At 39.9% G+C, this 16,103-nt stretch overlaps 1 protein-coding gene across 2 annotated transcripts in view; it reads right to left on the bottom strand.

Moving 5' to 3' along the window:
* Positions 1-10,002, bottom strand: part of mad1l1 (mitotic arrest deficient 1 like 1) — a 46,340-nt gene extending 36,338 nt beyond the window's left edge. For both annotated transcript variants that reach the window (XM_077524337.1, XM_077524338.1), the window contains exons 1-9: positions 9,857-10,002; positions 8,770-8,928; positions 8,050-8,190; positions 6,769-6,948; positions 4,869-4,993; positions 4,707-4,788; positions 4,518-4,648; positions 3,303-3,417; positions 2,307-2,368 (exon numbers count right to left, since the gene is read on the bottom strand). In XM_077524337.1, coding sequence (XP_077380463.1) covers positions 2,307-2,368; positions 3,303-3,417; positions 4,518-4,648; positions 4,707-4,788; positions 4,869-4,993; positions 6,769-6,948; positions 8,050-8,190; positions 8,770-8,916 — 983 coding nt within the window. In that variant the 5' untranslated portion in view covers positions 8,917-8,928; positions 9,857-10,002. The remainder of the gene's footprint in view (positions 1-2,306; positions 2,369-3,302; positions 3,418-4,517; positions 4,649-4,706; positions 4,789-4,868; positions 4,994-6,768; positions 6,949-8,049; positions 8,191-8,769; positions 8,929-9,856) is intronic.
* Positions 10,003-16,103: the final 6,101 nt, after the last annotated feature.

The raw sequence follows: 16,103 nt of genomic DNA, 5'->3' as shown, positions 1-16,103 counted from the left end.
ACACCCCTAATATATATGTATAGAGGAGATGCAAGTAACAGAACTGAGAACCCCGCCTCCAAACCACACTCCCCACCCCCGAGTCCACCCACCCAAGTAGATTTCATTTCTGTTTGAAACGCTGTATTACACGATATATTCGTGCTTCCAATATATGATAAGATAAAGACGAGGTAGCACCGAACGTTACCGAATCGATACGTCCTAATTAGGGCTTTAATTAGATGCGGCTTGTTTTTGTAAGGAAGCCGCAGAGCTGCTGGGACAAGACAATGCGAAGAGGAGGCGTAATCCTCTGCAGCAGCATCAGGAGGCGGCCAGGGGAAGTTTCTAAATATTTATTTGCCGCATTAACCTTTCGTGTTGAGCCTCAGTCATGCGGCTGCCCTTTGCCAGCGGTATGTGCAACGCGCTTGTTTATTTTCGGTTTCATCCAACAGCGCCGAGGAGGCGCAGCCGACACTTTGAAGAGATCATCCGAGCGGTCTGCGGGGGGAGCCGACGGCGCAAGCTAACGAAGGCGAGCCGGGCCTCCCTGCCTTGTCAATTACCAAAGGTGACTGATGAGAGCCGAGATGCGCCTCCGTGATATCTACTTTGCGTAATCACACCGCCCGAGATAAAAGCTCATCAAAGTGCGACGGTGTCATTACGGCGCTCGGCGGGGGTTGGCTCACCTCGGCCCGCCGCCGTCGCCGTGACACTTCTCCAGCTTCCACGAGTGGCAGATTGACAGGGGCCGTGCACGGAATATTGATTGGGTGCAGGCGCCGAGGGTGCGACACAAAGATAAAAATTCACTGATCCACTTTGATTACATTTAATTAAGTAACGTTTTAAAAAAATTTTTTTTTTTTTTTAAAAGTACTGTAATGTACTTTTAACAGTAGTTCTACCATGAAATACTTTTTACGTTTACTTGCCAAGGATTGACATGATTTCAACAGGAAGTGACTTGGTTTCAATAGGAAGTGACCCGGAAGTGACCTAAAATCAACAGGAAGTGGCCAAATTTCAACAGGAAGTGGCCTGATTTCAATAGGAAGTGACCAATAACGGACTTAAAATCAACAGGAAGTGACCTGATTCCAACAGGAAGTGACCCAGAACTGACCTAAAATCAACAGGAAGTAACTTGATTTCAACAGGAAGTGACCCGGAAGTGACCTGATTTCAACAGGAAGTGACTTCATTTCAACATGAAGTGACCCAATTTCAAAAGGAAGTGACCCAGAACTGACCTAAAATCAACAGGAACGGCTAAACCCTTTGCAATTTACTATCACAATTTTTTTCGAAATTGTTTTGTTCACGAGGTAAAATATTTGGAAGCAATTCAGACAATATTTATGAAAATAGCCAAAAGCACCCTAAAATGGCCGCTTCAAACCAAAATGGCAGACTTCATCTTATTTATGATAGCCATGCCTTTCAAATTCCATGATGCCAATTCAAACTGCTCTTGGGGTCAGAATACACCCCTAAAAAAATGTAAAGGGGTGAAATTGAGTCAAAATGGCCGCTTAAAATGAACCGGTGGACTTCTTTGTGTTTTTTTTTTTTTTTGTCAGCTCATGATAAACATGCCTACCAAATGTGAAACTGGCTTCTAGGGCTGAATTATACGGAACGGCTGGTGATTGGTGGAGAACCAGGAAGTGAGCTGTGTGCTTGAATGGGTTAAGTAGAAAAATCACCACTACACATTGACAGACAACATGGAAGCAGCATGACGGTGGGAAACAACAGAGCCAAAAATAAATAAATAAATATATAGCGGCGTGTGTGGGACTCTACCAGATCAGAGTGCGATGTTATTCTCATGTGTGACACGAGACGTAAACGGATGCAACGCATCAACAACGTGCAAGTCAATTAAAAGTTAATACTGTCAACCTTTTTTGCTTCCTCATCACGAGCACGAGTCAAGTTAAACACCCGGAGGTCACGTTCCATTTAGCATTCTGTTTGCATCACTGTCACACTTAATCACAGGGACGTGCTCAGTGTGCGCACGCACACGCGCACGAGACAGTGTGTGCGTGCAACGCGTGTACATGTCAAGGGCGGCTGGCGGCGTTTTATCATCCGTCAGAACTGCTCGGCTGCTCTAAAGGAAACATGCAATCATTCACTCATTACCTGTTTGGACTAGAAAGCATTAAGACAAACACAAGGCAGGCATTTAACACAAACACCCACACTATTAGAAACCAACACGTCCTTGAGAGGGTTGTTTTGGAGAATTACCACAGCTCCACCTACAGGTCTCTTGTTACATTACACACAAGCACACGCACACCAACCTGATGTTGAGTCCAGTTGATTGGCCGAGGTTCTCCCATGCTCGGACCTTCTCTGTCAATCTCTGTGTGTTCAAGAATCATGTGTGCACAAACAAAAAATGAATAGAAATAAAAATGCAACACTGTACAGTGTTCCCTCGTTTATCATGGGTGTTACGTTCCAAAAACTACAGGCGATGATGGAAATCTACATTAATTGAAGAAGAAAAAAAAAATCCGTTAATTATATATATTTTTTCGTTCATTATTTATATTTTTTTCATTTTGGTATGATTTTTACTTTATTCTAAATGCTTGTTCATTCTACGGTAAATATGTTCTTTTTTCCCATTTACATTTTTTTTCCATTAAAAGTTTTTTTTTTTTTTATTTACCTATTATAGCATATATTTTTTCATTTATTATATACGTTTTATATTTTGGTATGATTTCTAGTTTATTATGAATGCTTTATTATTCATCTATGTTTTTTTTTTTTCATTTTCAGTAATTTTTTCCATTAAATGTCTAGGTTTTTTTTTTTTTTTTTTACTTATTACAGTGTACAGCACAATATTTTTTTTTTTTTTTTTTTTTTTTCTCGTTTTGGTATGATTTTTAGTTTATTATGAATGCTTTTTCATTCATCCTTTTTTTATTTTTCATTAAATAAATGTATGTTTTTTTTAATTCACGGAATGCAATGTCGTGGAGCGACAATTGGAAAGGTCTCATCGAGATGAATCCGTGGATGCCCGTATGTCCCCGGTCGGACGTATGGTTCGACAGATATGGCCGTGCAAAGACCAAAAATAAATTAACACATTCACTGCCATAGACGATTTTAGACGTCAAAGATTATTTTTTTCCTGGACTGGCAGTGAATGAGTTAATAAACAAAAAGTACATTGTAAAAAATCTGGGAAACAGCGATGCTGTAAAAGATGAACCCGCGATAAACAAGGGAACACCTTTAAAAAAAATGACCAAAAAGTAGAGTGAAGTTTTCTTCCATACCTCCTTCTCCAGCTCCATGTTGACCAAATCTTCTTTGGTCTTGGCCATGCGCTCCAGCTTCCTCTTCAAGCCCTCCGCCTCTTCTTTCAGCAGGCTGCAGTTCTCTCGGCTCTCCCTGCGTGAACACGATCGACAACGCGGTCAAGCGAACAGGCAGCTCCGTGCATTTACTTATGGACCTTTCGTTGAACTCAGCATTGTCTGCAAGTGACTTTTAAGACACTATCACATGTGTAAATGTAAACATAATGATGTATGGGTGAACTAAAGGGTAGTTTTGAGTTCGTACGTCTTAAATGGTAATCACTAGTGCGCTAATGCTAATCGTGATTGCTAACCGTTTAGCGCAAGCGAATATTGTTGGTGTTTAATTCATGCTCATTCACAGATGATAAATAATTATTATTGTTTGTTTTCCTAAATGTTAGTCGCTAGCGCATTAATGCTAATCGCAATTGCTAGCCGTGTAGCATAGGCGAATTTTGTTGGCGTTTACTAATGCATACGTACAGAAGATAAATTACGAGCTCAATTCAACTCACATTCAACCTGGGTGGATTAACAAAAAAATTTTTTAAATACAAATAAAAAATATATCTAAGGAGCTATTACTCAGATGTGTCGATAGCGACAGCCCTACTGGCAATATTGTGATATTATTACACAAATATATCGTCGTCGTAGTCCTGTATCGATAATAAAAGCAGCACATCTGGTTTAAAATAATAATAATAATAATAATAATTAAATGTCAGGTTTATTTCCATTTGTGCAGTTCTAGCACCCTCTGGTGGCTAATTTTTTTTAGTGCAGTTTAATTTTACCATGGCATGTTTTGGCCCTTCTTTGTTTGAAAGCCACAATAATGGTCAGATGAAGGGGACGTAATATCATATGCTTGTGAACAGTCAATATGTGGAGGAACTCAGTGTGCCTCAATATATATATTATATTTATGTATTTTTTATATATCTAATATTTATATTTTTCATTGCTGTAATGTTTGTTTGTTTTTTATAATATTGTGACCTCCTTTCGTATCGCCAATCTCCCCACACTATCGTGATAATTGTCTTGTATTGTTGGATATCGTTACATCCACATTATGTTCTACTGCCGAGAAATATCGGGAGCGAGCCTAAAAAATGGCCGCCGCGATCCAAAATGGCAGGCAGGCAGCAAATGTAGAAACTCGGATGGAAGCGCACGCCCGACCTGAGGAAAAGGTTCTCCTCTCGCAGGCGCTTGAGATCCTTCTCCAGATCGGGCACCCTGCCGGCCTCGGACTTGACGCTCTTCACGATGGCGAAGTCTTGCTCCTGGAGAGACAGACGCCTTTCCAACTCCTGCACAAAAAAAGAAATGGTGGGTGGTTGCTTTGCTATGCTACGCGTTTGTGTTTACCTTGATCTTGAAGACGTGCTCGGAGCAGGACGACTGCGCCGCTTGGAGACTCTGGCACTGCTCAGACACTTCCTGGTACTTCCTTGATAGAAAAGGGACCGATCAGGGGAAGGCACTTTCCTTTTTCCTCGGCCTTCAAGCGGCCATTTTGTGCCCGAATACCTGCGCTGTAAATCCAGCTGCTCCTGCAGCGCCTGCTTCTCCAACTTCTTGGTGGAGATGAGCAAGTCCTGGTTTTGAAGCTTCTGTTTCAGCTCTCGGATCTCGTCCGTCAGGCAGATGACGGCCTGGCCACACAATTAGGAGAGACATTCAAAGTTGGTTTTTTTTGTGGGGCTGCTCGATACTTGGATCCCGCTTCTGTCGCCAACTGTAGTTTTTAGGGATGTAGCGATAGCAACAATATGGTGATACTGCGATATTCCAACTGCCACAATATGTCGCCGTCGTCATGTCACGATATTAAAAGCTGCACATCTGTTAAAATAAATAAATAAATAAATAAGTCAGGTTGATTTCAATTTGTGCAGTTCTCGCACCCTCTGGTGACTATTTTTTTTAGTGCAGTTGAATTTTCACAAGGCATGTTTTGGCCCTGGCACAATATTGTCTTTTTTTTTTCTTTAACAATATTGTGACTTTTTTTTGTATCACCAATCTCCCCATAATATCGTGATAATTATCGTATTGTGACATTCATATTGTGATAATAATGTATCGTGATTTTTGGATTATCGTTACATCCCTAATATTTTTTTTTTCAATATTGTGGGGCTGATCAAGCCTTGTACCCCAGTTCTGATATCGGTTGATATTTGCTTGATTTTGCCTTATGTCCTTTTGTGGGGCTTGACAATGCTTGGATCCCACTTCTAACACCAATCATCGTGACAGAATTTTCTACATAATGGTGACAAACCCCTCGAGTTGACTTCATATACTTTTACGGGACAGGTAAGTAGATCCCACTTCTGACAACAAATGTGAAAAGCAGTATTTTCTATGCCACTGTGAAGCTGCCGATGTTGTTTTGATCCCGCTTCACACCAACGGTCATGGTGTACATTTGGAAATATGCTGTCAAATACACAGAGAATAATTACCGGACGACTTGTGAATGAATCCATGTAACCCATCTCTGACACCAATTACTGTGGCAATAATTTCTCTATTATTGTAATAAAAACTGTGAATGATGGTCATTATGTTATCTTGTGGGGCCGGTCAATCATTGCATCCAATTTGTGTCGCCAATTGTTGTGGCAACAGTTTCATCGCTGTAAGCACTTGGACATATTAACTCATTCACTCGCCGCCATTTTCATAGAAGTAATCGCCTTCACTCCGGATTGTTTTACTGGATTTTGACTGATTTTGCAAGGCCCACAGAATATTGTGTTATACTGCATAAACACATGGAACCTACCAAAAAGAAAGATTAAAGTCTCTTCTGTCATCAGGGGGGGAAAAAAAAAAAAAAAAAAAAAAAGTATATTTGCATCTTTTTTTTTGTTTTGCAGCAATTATTATAATATTGCTAAGGTTCATCACTATTCACAAATCTATTTAAAATTGTTAGTATTGAGCTTTTGTTCAACATGGTTGATCTCATACTCTGCTGCCACCTGCTGGGCCGTTTGTGTAACTACCATTTCTTCAACCGTTCTCAGTTGAGTGGCTGCATCAAAGCCTTCTATATGCTCTAGCATAAAAAATAAAATAAAATACGTAAACATACGTCTTTGGGACACTTAAAACATTTACAACAGAACGTATTTATACGTCTTTGGGAGCAAATGAGTTAAGAATGGTTCCGTTTTGTGGGGCCGCTCCACCATTGGATCCCATTACAAACACCACATGTTTAGCCATTATTAGAGTAACAAGTCCTGGAAAAAGTTGTTTTTTTGGGGGGACTTGTGAACCCTTAGATCTTGACTCTGATGCCAATTGTTGCAGTATTTTAGTGAAGTAAACACCAGCAAAGTTTGAGTGCTGCACCACGGTTGGCGAGTTGTGCTTTTCGCATGCTGGCGTGTTTTTAGCGCGCGAGCGTGCGTACCTGGTTAGCGGCGCCGAGTCGGCCGTCTCGCTCGTCGAGCTTCTTGCCGAGGACCTCCATGTTGTTGGCGAGTTCCCGGTTGGCCTCCACTTGCTCCGCCAGCTTCTTGACGGCTTCCGTCTCACGCTCCTCTGACTTCCTGAGCCGCGATGCAATTTCACTGTTCTTCTCCTCCAATTGCTGCGGACGCGATATGAATGAGGCCGCTGCTCATTTCACTTTTTTTTTTTTTTTTTTTTTTTAATTCACCAGTAACGTGCAATTGTAATGAGCAAACAAGATCATTTCGCGTAAAAATATCAATGCACTTCACAACACGGCCAGCAGAGGGATCATTTTCATTACGCTGTTTCTTGGAAAAACAATTGACGAATAAATCATGGTAAATTAATTAGTATGTAAATGATTTTTTAAAATTTGCAAAAATATTATGAACAAAGATCACTGGGCTGACATAACTTAGATTGTGCTATAATTTACATTTTTAATTGAGTGAAATAATTTTGGGAATATTTCATTTCATTTTAAAAATAATAAAACCCTTTAAATAACCTGTTAAAATAAATTTAAAAAAAAAATCAAGGGATAATTGAAGAGTCCTTTAAAATGAAAATTACTTTGAATAAACATTTCGAATAAATGCTTTCTTTAAATTTATTTTTTACCTTCTGAAATTAATGAACAAACAATTAAAGTCTCCTTTTTAATATTGTTTACCATCCTAAACACATTGCCCTCCATAATTTTTGGCATCCCTGTTTAAGATGTGTTCTTTAGCTTCTAATAAATTTTTTGTTTTGTTTTGGGGTTTTTTGGTCCTAAATAATATAGTACAAAAATTTTTATTAAAAAAAAGGGTGATTCAACATTTAATTAATGTGCATTTATTCAGTGGGAAAAAACATTTCCCACACAGAAATAATTCTCTTATATCAAATCCCACAATTATTGGCACCCGGATGTTAATAATAGACTTTTAACACATCCTTAACAGGATGCCATTAATTATGAAAGGCGCTGTATACGAAAAATAATGAAGTTAATTGAAAACAAAGACAATATTAATATGTAAAATGAATGCTTCATTGTAAAATTGAAAAAATATGTTTTTTAATCATAAAAAACAAAACAAACAAACAAACAAAAAAATCTTAAAACGGAAAGTTTTTGAGTTTTTTTTTGGGACTGTCCCCAAGCACCCATCAAGTCCGTGTTTATTCCGGTCTGCAAGATTTCAAGTGAGCCTTCCGGCGAACGGGCGAGGTCGAGGTCATGCGCTACCTTCAAGTTGCACGCCGTGTCGCTGGCACTTTTCTCCAGCTCCACGCGAGCGCGTTTGTGACTCAGCTCCATCTGCTTCTTCTCCTGGTCCAGCTTCAGGTAGCGACTGTGCGACTGGACCTTCTCGGCCGCTTCCAGCAACTGCGCGGGAAGATACGTGTCATGGATGCGTAGACTGAACACAAATATGAATGCACTTTTATTTGTTGCCCCCATTTTTCGTGAGCCGGATGGACGCAAAATTCTAAAACGTTTTCTACATGCACAAAAAAAGCTTCAAATACTGTTTGCAAATGAACTCAAATTCTATTTACATCGCACTTTTCATACATAAAAATGCAGCTCAAATTGCTGTGTAATTAAAGCGTTCCTAGTACAATAAAAAAAGAAAACGCACACACGCACAACCTGAAAACTATGTGAAATGACATGGCAGGGCACAGAGAAACCACGTGAGGAAAAGTTTCCAAGCGCAGCTCATCCACATGGCCTTTTATTGTGGCCAGCCTAAGGCACACCTGTGCAATAATCACGCTGTCTAATCGGCATCTTGATATCTTCACCTGTGAGGTGAAATGAACTCGACATCGGAGAAATGCTCACCATCAAAATTTAGACAGGAAATGGCTTTTTGTAAAGGTCGCAAAAGTTTTAGATCTTTGAGTCCAGTTCACGAGAAATGGAAGCATTTCCGTTGTGTTTATTTATGTCTCCACATACCTCCATGCTGAGTTTGTACTTGTTCTGCAGGTTGGTACCGGCCGCCATTGAGGAGCCCGGCAGCTGCGGAGCGCGCCCAGAGCAGCCGATAAACGAGTTGAAGGACTTCAAAGTGGAAAGCACGGTGGTGTTCTCGTCGCAATCCATTGCAAGGGGTCCCTAGAAGACAAATTCATCACGAATAAAAATCACAAACATTGCGTACACCTTTAAATCATTTTAACAGATGAACATTTCACGTTTTTTTTTTAAAACTACATCCCCAATTTAGCCACAAAGTAGAACATTACTTCAGTTACTTTTGTGATAATTTATACTTAACTGAGCCACGGAGTCAAGCCAAAAGCATTTTCGTGTGGCCCTATTTCGGAAGTTATGGTTAAATTCGACGGGGGCGTGTCATTGAGGGGCAACGAGAAGCACATTTTTTTTTATATATATAATTTTGTCACGTGGAAACAAAAGATATAAGATGTGTGTCAACAAGTCAGCATTGTGCAATCATATTGCAATGAAATGAGTCGAATCTCACAGGGATTCCACAATGATTTTCAGTCCACAGGTCACATGATCTGGAATCTATTGAGCTAAAATTATATATTTTTTTTTAATGTAAATTGAGATATGTGAAATTTAAAAAACGAGGCGTAGAACTAACTCTCCCACACTGATATTGAGTCCACAGGTCACATGACCTGGAAACTAATGACCTAAAATGCTAAATTTTATACATAAAAATTAACAGAAAATTTGAAAGATGTGAAATTGAAAAAAACAAAAACAAGAAGAAGCGTACCACCTCGGTCGGCCGGTGGACATTTTGGCGTAACCAGAAGAAAGTGTAAAGACAAACTTTCGACTTGTTTTGGGGTCTTGTTTCTATTGCCAATGTTATATGTTATAAAGACGCTACATACAAAAACAATAATGGACCAAACAATGCAAGTGGATGTTGTGTCTCATTTAAAATCGTCACAAGTAACATTCCCCCGCCATTCATTGCCAAAGCCTTGGTAGTCTATGCACATACATACATTTATTTATTTAGATTTTTTTTTTAACTGGGCCTTTCTAAGTATTTACGTACCCGTCGTCACTTCGGTGGCGTCTTGTTTGTGATATTTATTCGATGTTTCTGCTGATAGCTGATAAGTTATCTTGTTGCTTCGGTTTGTAGCATAGCAGCTTCACGCTAGCATCCCTCCTGTTTGACTCAAACCAACTGTCGCGAGAGTTGACACCACCAGAGATCTTCTCACAGGTGAAGATTTTCCCACCATGGTAATGACGTCAAGTAGGAAATAGTAGATAAAGTTAAGCCGAGTTTTGACAGTTTGCGTTATTTATTTTATGATTTTTTTTTTTAATTTGGTTTTTATTTATTTTAAATGTACTTTGTAATGGTTAAGGCCACTGAACTGAATATATGACTGGATAGCCGATAGTCCACACATGCCCGTGCAAGCCGTTGAAGTCACAGGGCGGCCATCTTGTTCCTCCCATCTCGCTAGCAACTACCTTATTAACTATACGGTGTCCGTACAAATGAGACATATACAGCTCGTAGGCCGTTAGTATAAGGCCGGAGGCAAGGTGGTGGGTTTGTGTTATTTTTTTAACAAGTAAAAAAAAAAAAAAAAGTGGACGTTATGTGCTGCTTTGAAGACCCACCCCTCCTTTTTTTTTTCTTTTATTGCTTCGTTCCTTATGCTGCACCTGAACGCCCCCTCATGTCGTATTTTCACACATTTTTTACTTTATTTTTTATTTTTATACCAACAACAACATAGGCTACATTAATCCAATTCAGTAACTCTAAAATCGGTATTTAAAAAAATGCCTCCACTTGTATTGTTGGTCCAGTAGATGGAAGCAGTGTTACATTCGACAAATACGTGTGGTTGCCGCACTTGTAACTTTACAACGAACGCTAGGGGGCGCCAATGACCAACTTGACGGAGGGGATCTGATGGCGACTGTAGTGTGAACTCAAAAGGTCAAAGAGGAGTTAAAAAAAAAAAAAAAAAAGTGGTGGTGTTTGGACTAGTGACGTCATCGCCGCTATTCCCAGCGTGGCTGTCGTTTTCCACTTTCAGTCGTCTCACTCTCAACATGGCGTCCCGTCGCTTATTTTTGGCCACCTGACCTCACCTTGCCTTGCACCCTCCTTTCGATGACTCACCTTCCATCAGGCTCCTCGCCGGATGCTCCTGCCTGCTCTTTGGATGCCACTTCTTAACCCCTCCCAATTGTTGTTTTAGTTCTTTCTATATTTCCGTATTAATCACAGAAAAACAGCAGGAGTGGCCATTTTGTGCGATCACGCCGGCGCCGCGAGGAGCAAAACGAGCCACAAGAGCTTTGCGGCAGATGTGCCCTTCAAAAGCATCTGTTGCAACACGTGACTGTCGCTGGCGTCTTCACATCAGCATCGCTGAAAAAAAATAAAAAAAAAATAATATTTGACTGGCCAAAAAAGATCATTATTTGATCACTTTTTGAAAGTAAATGAAGAGAGAAAAGTTATTATATATATTTTTATAATACTGTGATTACTGAACACGTGCTTTTTTTTTTTTTGTCATGCCAATCATATTCTATCAAACTATGAAAGACAAAACATTGTCTTTGTTTTGTATCTTTTTTTGTGGGATTGCATCCCACTTCTGTCACCATTTTTTCCCCTTGTAATATTTTCTATGCTGATGTTGTAAGACAGTGATACCAAGCGCTATCTTTATGTAATTCTGTGGAGCTGGGCAACCCCTGGATCCCACTTCTGACACTGAATTTTTGTGGCAACAGTTGTTATAATGCTGTAAACAAAAACAACAAAAGATGTGATTTTGTGTGTCTTTTGTTTTTTTTTAAAGGGGTCTGTTCAATCTTTTTGCTCCAACTTCTGACACTAATTATTTTGTCAAAATAATATTTACATTATTGAAATAAGCATTGGAACATGACAAATTTTCTCTACATCCTCTTCTAGGCATGGACAATTCTTGGATCCCACCTCTTACATCACAAAAAAAAAAAACTGTCATTTAGTGGAGCTGGTTAAATTCTCGATCCAGCTTCTGACACCAATTGTTATGGCAATACTTACAAAGTACTAAAACAAATACTAGAAAATGGCAATCGGCGCCTTCTTAAAAGATTTTAGATTTTTCGTGAAACAAAATAACGAACCATTTGCATCATGAGGGGATGATGTAATCATTTTTCCCCAAAAAAAAAAAAAAAAAAAAAAGACTTGAAATTTATGGGGGGCGGTCAATCTTTGAATCTCACTTCTGACACCAATAAACCCCCGCAGACGTCAAGAATTGTGTTTAATTGTCATTTAGAAGTCCTGTTCAGGCATTTGATCCCACTTCTGACACCAATTGTTGTTTATTCATGTCCTAAACATTGGAAAACATCAAGTATTGTTGGTTTGCGCGTCTGCATGTCGACAGTGTGACTCTGTGTGCGCTGAATTGAAAGGGAATAAGTTGGGAGCCGCTTCGATTGGCCGCGAGTCAGCCGCATTCCCTCCCACGATGGCACAAATGATGTGCCTGCCTGAAGTCGACTCGGTCTTTGTGGGGGCGGTTCAAATTCACTTTGCGCAAGCTCCAATGGCCGCAGGGTGACCCCAAATGGCGTCGCCTCGGCAACAAAACATGAAAAAGGTCGAGAACACGGCCAAATCAGAAGAGTTTAAAAGCACATTACAAAGCACGCTAACGACTTTACGCTCAAAAGGAAAACATTCAATCAAGACCACAGGCAACAGGTCGGCCATCTCGCTCTCGCCACGTCTTTCTCTCTCGCCTGCAGGAATATTTTCGAAGGCGGGGCACATGTCGGCCCTCGTGTGTCATCAGCAGGCGCTTGATTAGGTTCGTGACCTTTCACTTGCCAACACCGTCCAGAAAGAAGTCACATCATCTTCATCATCATCATCATCATCATCAAAAGTTTGACTTGTTAAGAATTACTGGCTAACTAACGTCAGTGAATGACAAAATGTAAGTATTAAACTATTCTTTTATATAACTAATATTTTATTTTGATGAAATATTTCATAATGATTATTTTAACAAGGTCATACTTTTGAAAATAATTACATTTAATGTATTTTTCAAGGTTTTATGTAATAGAAGACCATTTGTGGAAAAGGACTTTATGAAATAAAAACTGACTTTGTAAAAAAAAAAAAAAGAAAAGAAAAGATTTTTTTTTTCTTATCTTAGAAAACCTTGGAAAAATAAATTAAATGTCATTATTCTTAAAAAGTACGACCTTGTTAAAAGAATCTTTATAAAATAATCAAAAATAAAATATTAGTTACATATTAAAGAATAGTAGAACACATAATACTAAAACCTCATTTTACAATTTAATGGCCATATTACGTAATTGTCTGTTATATATCAAAAGGATATTTGTTTCAAAATGGCGTATTTATTTATTGAATTTTGACACTTTTTGGGCTTCCATAGAAGGGAAAAAAAATGAAATAGCAGCATATACATATATATAAACCCGAAACAATCGTTTGAAGCATGCGGGCCTCTGCAGTGTGGAGGCGGCGGTCTCTTCATTTTCAAAAAGATGAGAACGATACCTGAATAACATCCAAGTGCGTAAGAGATCCTTTAATAACGCTCGTTGAATTTGCTGATGAAAAATGATTCATAATCAGCCTTGAGTGTGATTCATCCCGTCGTACCTATCATACTTTCTCTTTGTCAATTTCCGTCAGTGCCCCCGCTCGGGGGATGCTCGACTTTTACAAAGTGTTCTTTCATTAAAGTGACACGAGAAGAATAAATACCTGCGTCAACCGACCGGATTATGTGATCGGCGCTGCCGTCGGCCAGCTGCCGTCGGCGCCACTCGCACTTCACTGACGTCTCAGAGAGCAAACGCTCGTGTCCCTTTGTAAGAAGAACACGCACACAAAATGAGCATGAATAAATCCCACAACCTTCCTTCACCTTAACTTCAAAGTCTCGCCAGAGTTGTGAACTTCAGAAGGTCAGGAGACCAGAGGAAAGATCAAAGGAAAGCAAGATGACGCAAATGGAATCCTGCACCAAGGCAGTACGATGTGTGTAGTGAATACGCTTTCATTTATCGTTTTAGTTTAGTATTAGTCATGCGACGTGTACAGCATATAGAGGGACCAAGAATATTGTCGTGTAATATGTTATACAGTCTAGCATGGTTTCCTATAGCGTAGTATTAATTGGTGCCGAGTATCTTTTTTTTTGAGAGCTCAGTATTGTTCATTCGGCAGTCTTACTGATTCATATCATCATAAACACGCTCTCTTTTTTATTTATTGTGTGTGCGTGTGCATTTGTGCTCATGAATTCACCTGAAACCCAATAAAAAAAAAAAAACATGACCCCTCACCTTAACCGGATACTGCAGAGTCCCGCCAGAGTCGTGAAGTTCAGGAGGTCAGGAGACCAGAGGAACGTTCAAAGGAAGGAAAGTGAAACCCAGCACCAACCAGACACCACCTGCCTGCTCACATGCTTACAAAAACCAGAATCTTTCACCAAGAGAAAGAATATCATGAGAATATCATGTAGTGTAGTGCAGTATTGAAGATCGTGTTCACGTATCATCGAGTATGATGTGGTTTGTTATGGTGTCGTATCGTTTAATAATGTAAGTGAAGTGAGCTGTGTATAGTATAACATACGTGTAGTTTCATGTCATGTACAGTACAGTAGCATGGTATTGTGCAATATCGTATGGCATAGTGCAGTACGGTCTCGTACGGTAGCGCATGTGTAGCGCAGTATAGTGTAAAGTACTGAAAAGATGGCGTAGTACAAGTAGATTGTATATACAATATGCTATTCTACATGACATGATGCTACAAGTGTGTTATATGCACTACTCACATTATTAACTCATTTGCTCCCAATAACGTGTAAATACGTTTTTTTATGTAAGTGTCCCAAAGACGTATTTATACGTTTTTTTGTTTTGTTTTTTATGCTAGAGCATACAGAAGGCTTTGATTCAGCTTCTCAACTGCAAAGAACGATTGCAGAAATTGTAGTTATTACACAAACCACCAGCAGGTGGCAGCAGAGTATAAGAGATCAACCAGGGCCATGTAGAAAAAAAGCTCAATTACTTACAATTTGAAATAGATTTGTGAAAACTGATGAAACTTAGCTCTCTTCTAATGCTAATTGCTGCAAAACGGAAACAGATAGAAACATACTTTTTCTTTCCTGATGAAAGAAGAGACTTTAATCTTTCTTTTGGTAGGCTCCATGTTTTTATAGCAATTGAACACAATATTCTGTGGGCCTTGCAAAATCAGTCAAAATCCAGTAAAACAGCCGGAAGCGAACGGGATTGCGAAATGTGAAAATGGCGGCGAGTGAATGAGTTAAGTATGATTTAATGTCATCCGGTATGTCTCTCGTTGGCTTTTGCCCAGAATGAGGTGCAAGTGATGAGTGTGGGCGGAACCGTATTCCCTGAGAAGTCCAGGCCGAGGAGTCGGCCCATCGATCAAGCTCGTTGCCTTATCGATTTTTCATCCCCCGCTCGTCCATCTCCGAAGACCATCAGCGTCTTCGTGCTTGCGTCGCAGCAAAAAGAGCAACGGCAGCCGCGATGCGTCAGCAGCGCCGTCCGCATCCTCGAATGACGAACGCGCGACGTTTGTAAAACGCTTCCCGATGCGGATCCATTGTCATGCGTCTTCCTTTCTCGGTCGCCGTGGAGAACGACTGTCATCCGTCATCCTTATTTGACACCTGAGCACATCCTATGAATTGTACTCAAATGTCAAATGTATAAAGAAAAAAAAGAGTTTCCAAAGGTGCACACTTTGTTTGATCATTTTGTCATTTTGCAAGTTGCAAAGAACGGTCATGCCTGTTGCACATCAATTAAAAGAGATGAAAAAGTCTGCAGGAGAAGGAAGGATTTTTTTTTATTTTTTTTTAATTATTATTTTTATGAACGAGAAGCGAAACTCCTGCCAGGTCGCTGCCGAGCACTCTGCCTGATTATAAGAGCTGCTTGTCATTCGACGTCACCACAGCGCTCGCCTTGACCTTGCAGGATGCGGTCACAAAGTCAAGGATGAAGCATACAGACGAGACGCAACCATTTCCGAGAAACTAGCAACGTTTGAGACGCAACTTGATCCCGAGACCGCGTTAGCCATACCAAAGTGAGTCATAACTCATAAGCAGCGAGGCGCATGACCTACTTACAGCATGCAGGAAAAAGCATCAAGATATGCAGGATGTCCGGCTAAGATTTCCCTGTTGACGACCAAGATCATTGTGCCTGGCCGTCCTCTT

The sequence above is a fragment of the Festucalex cinctus genome, chromosome 6 (genome assembly GCF_051991245.1).
Source record: "Festucalex cinctus isolate MCC-2025b chromosome 6, RoL_Fcin_1.0, whole genome shotgun sequence".
Lineage (NCBI taxonomy): Eukaryota > Metazoa > Chordata > Actinopteri > Syngnathiformes > Syngnathidae > Festucalex > Festucalex cinctus.
This window is presented reverse-complemented; position numbering and strand designations above follow the sequence as displayed.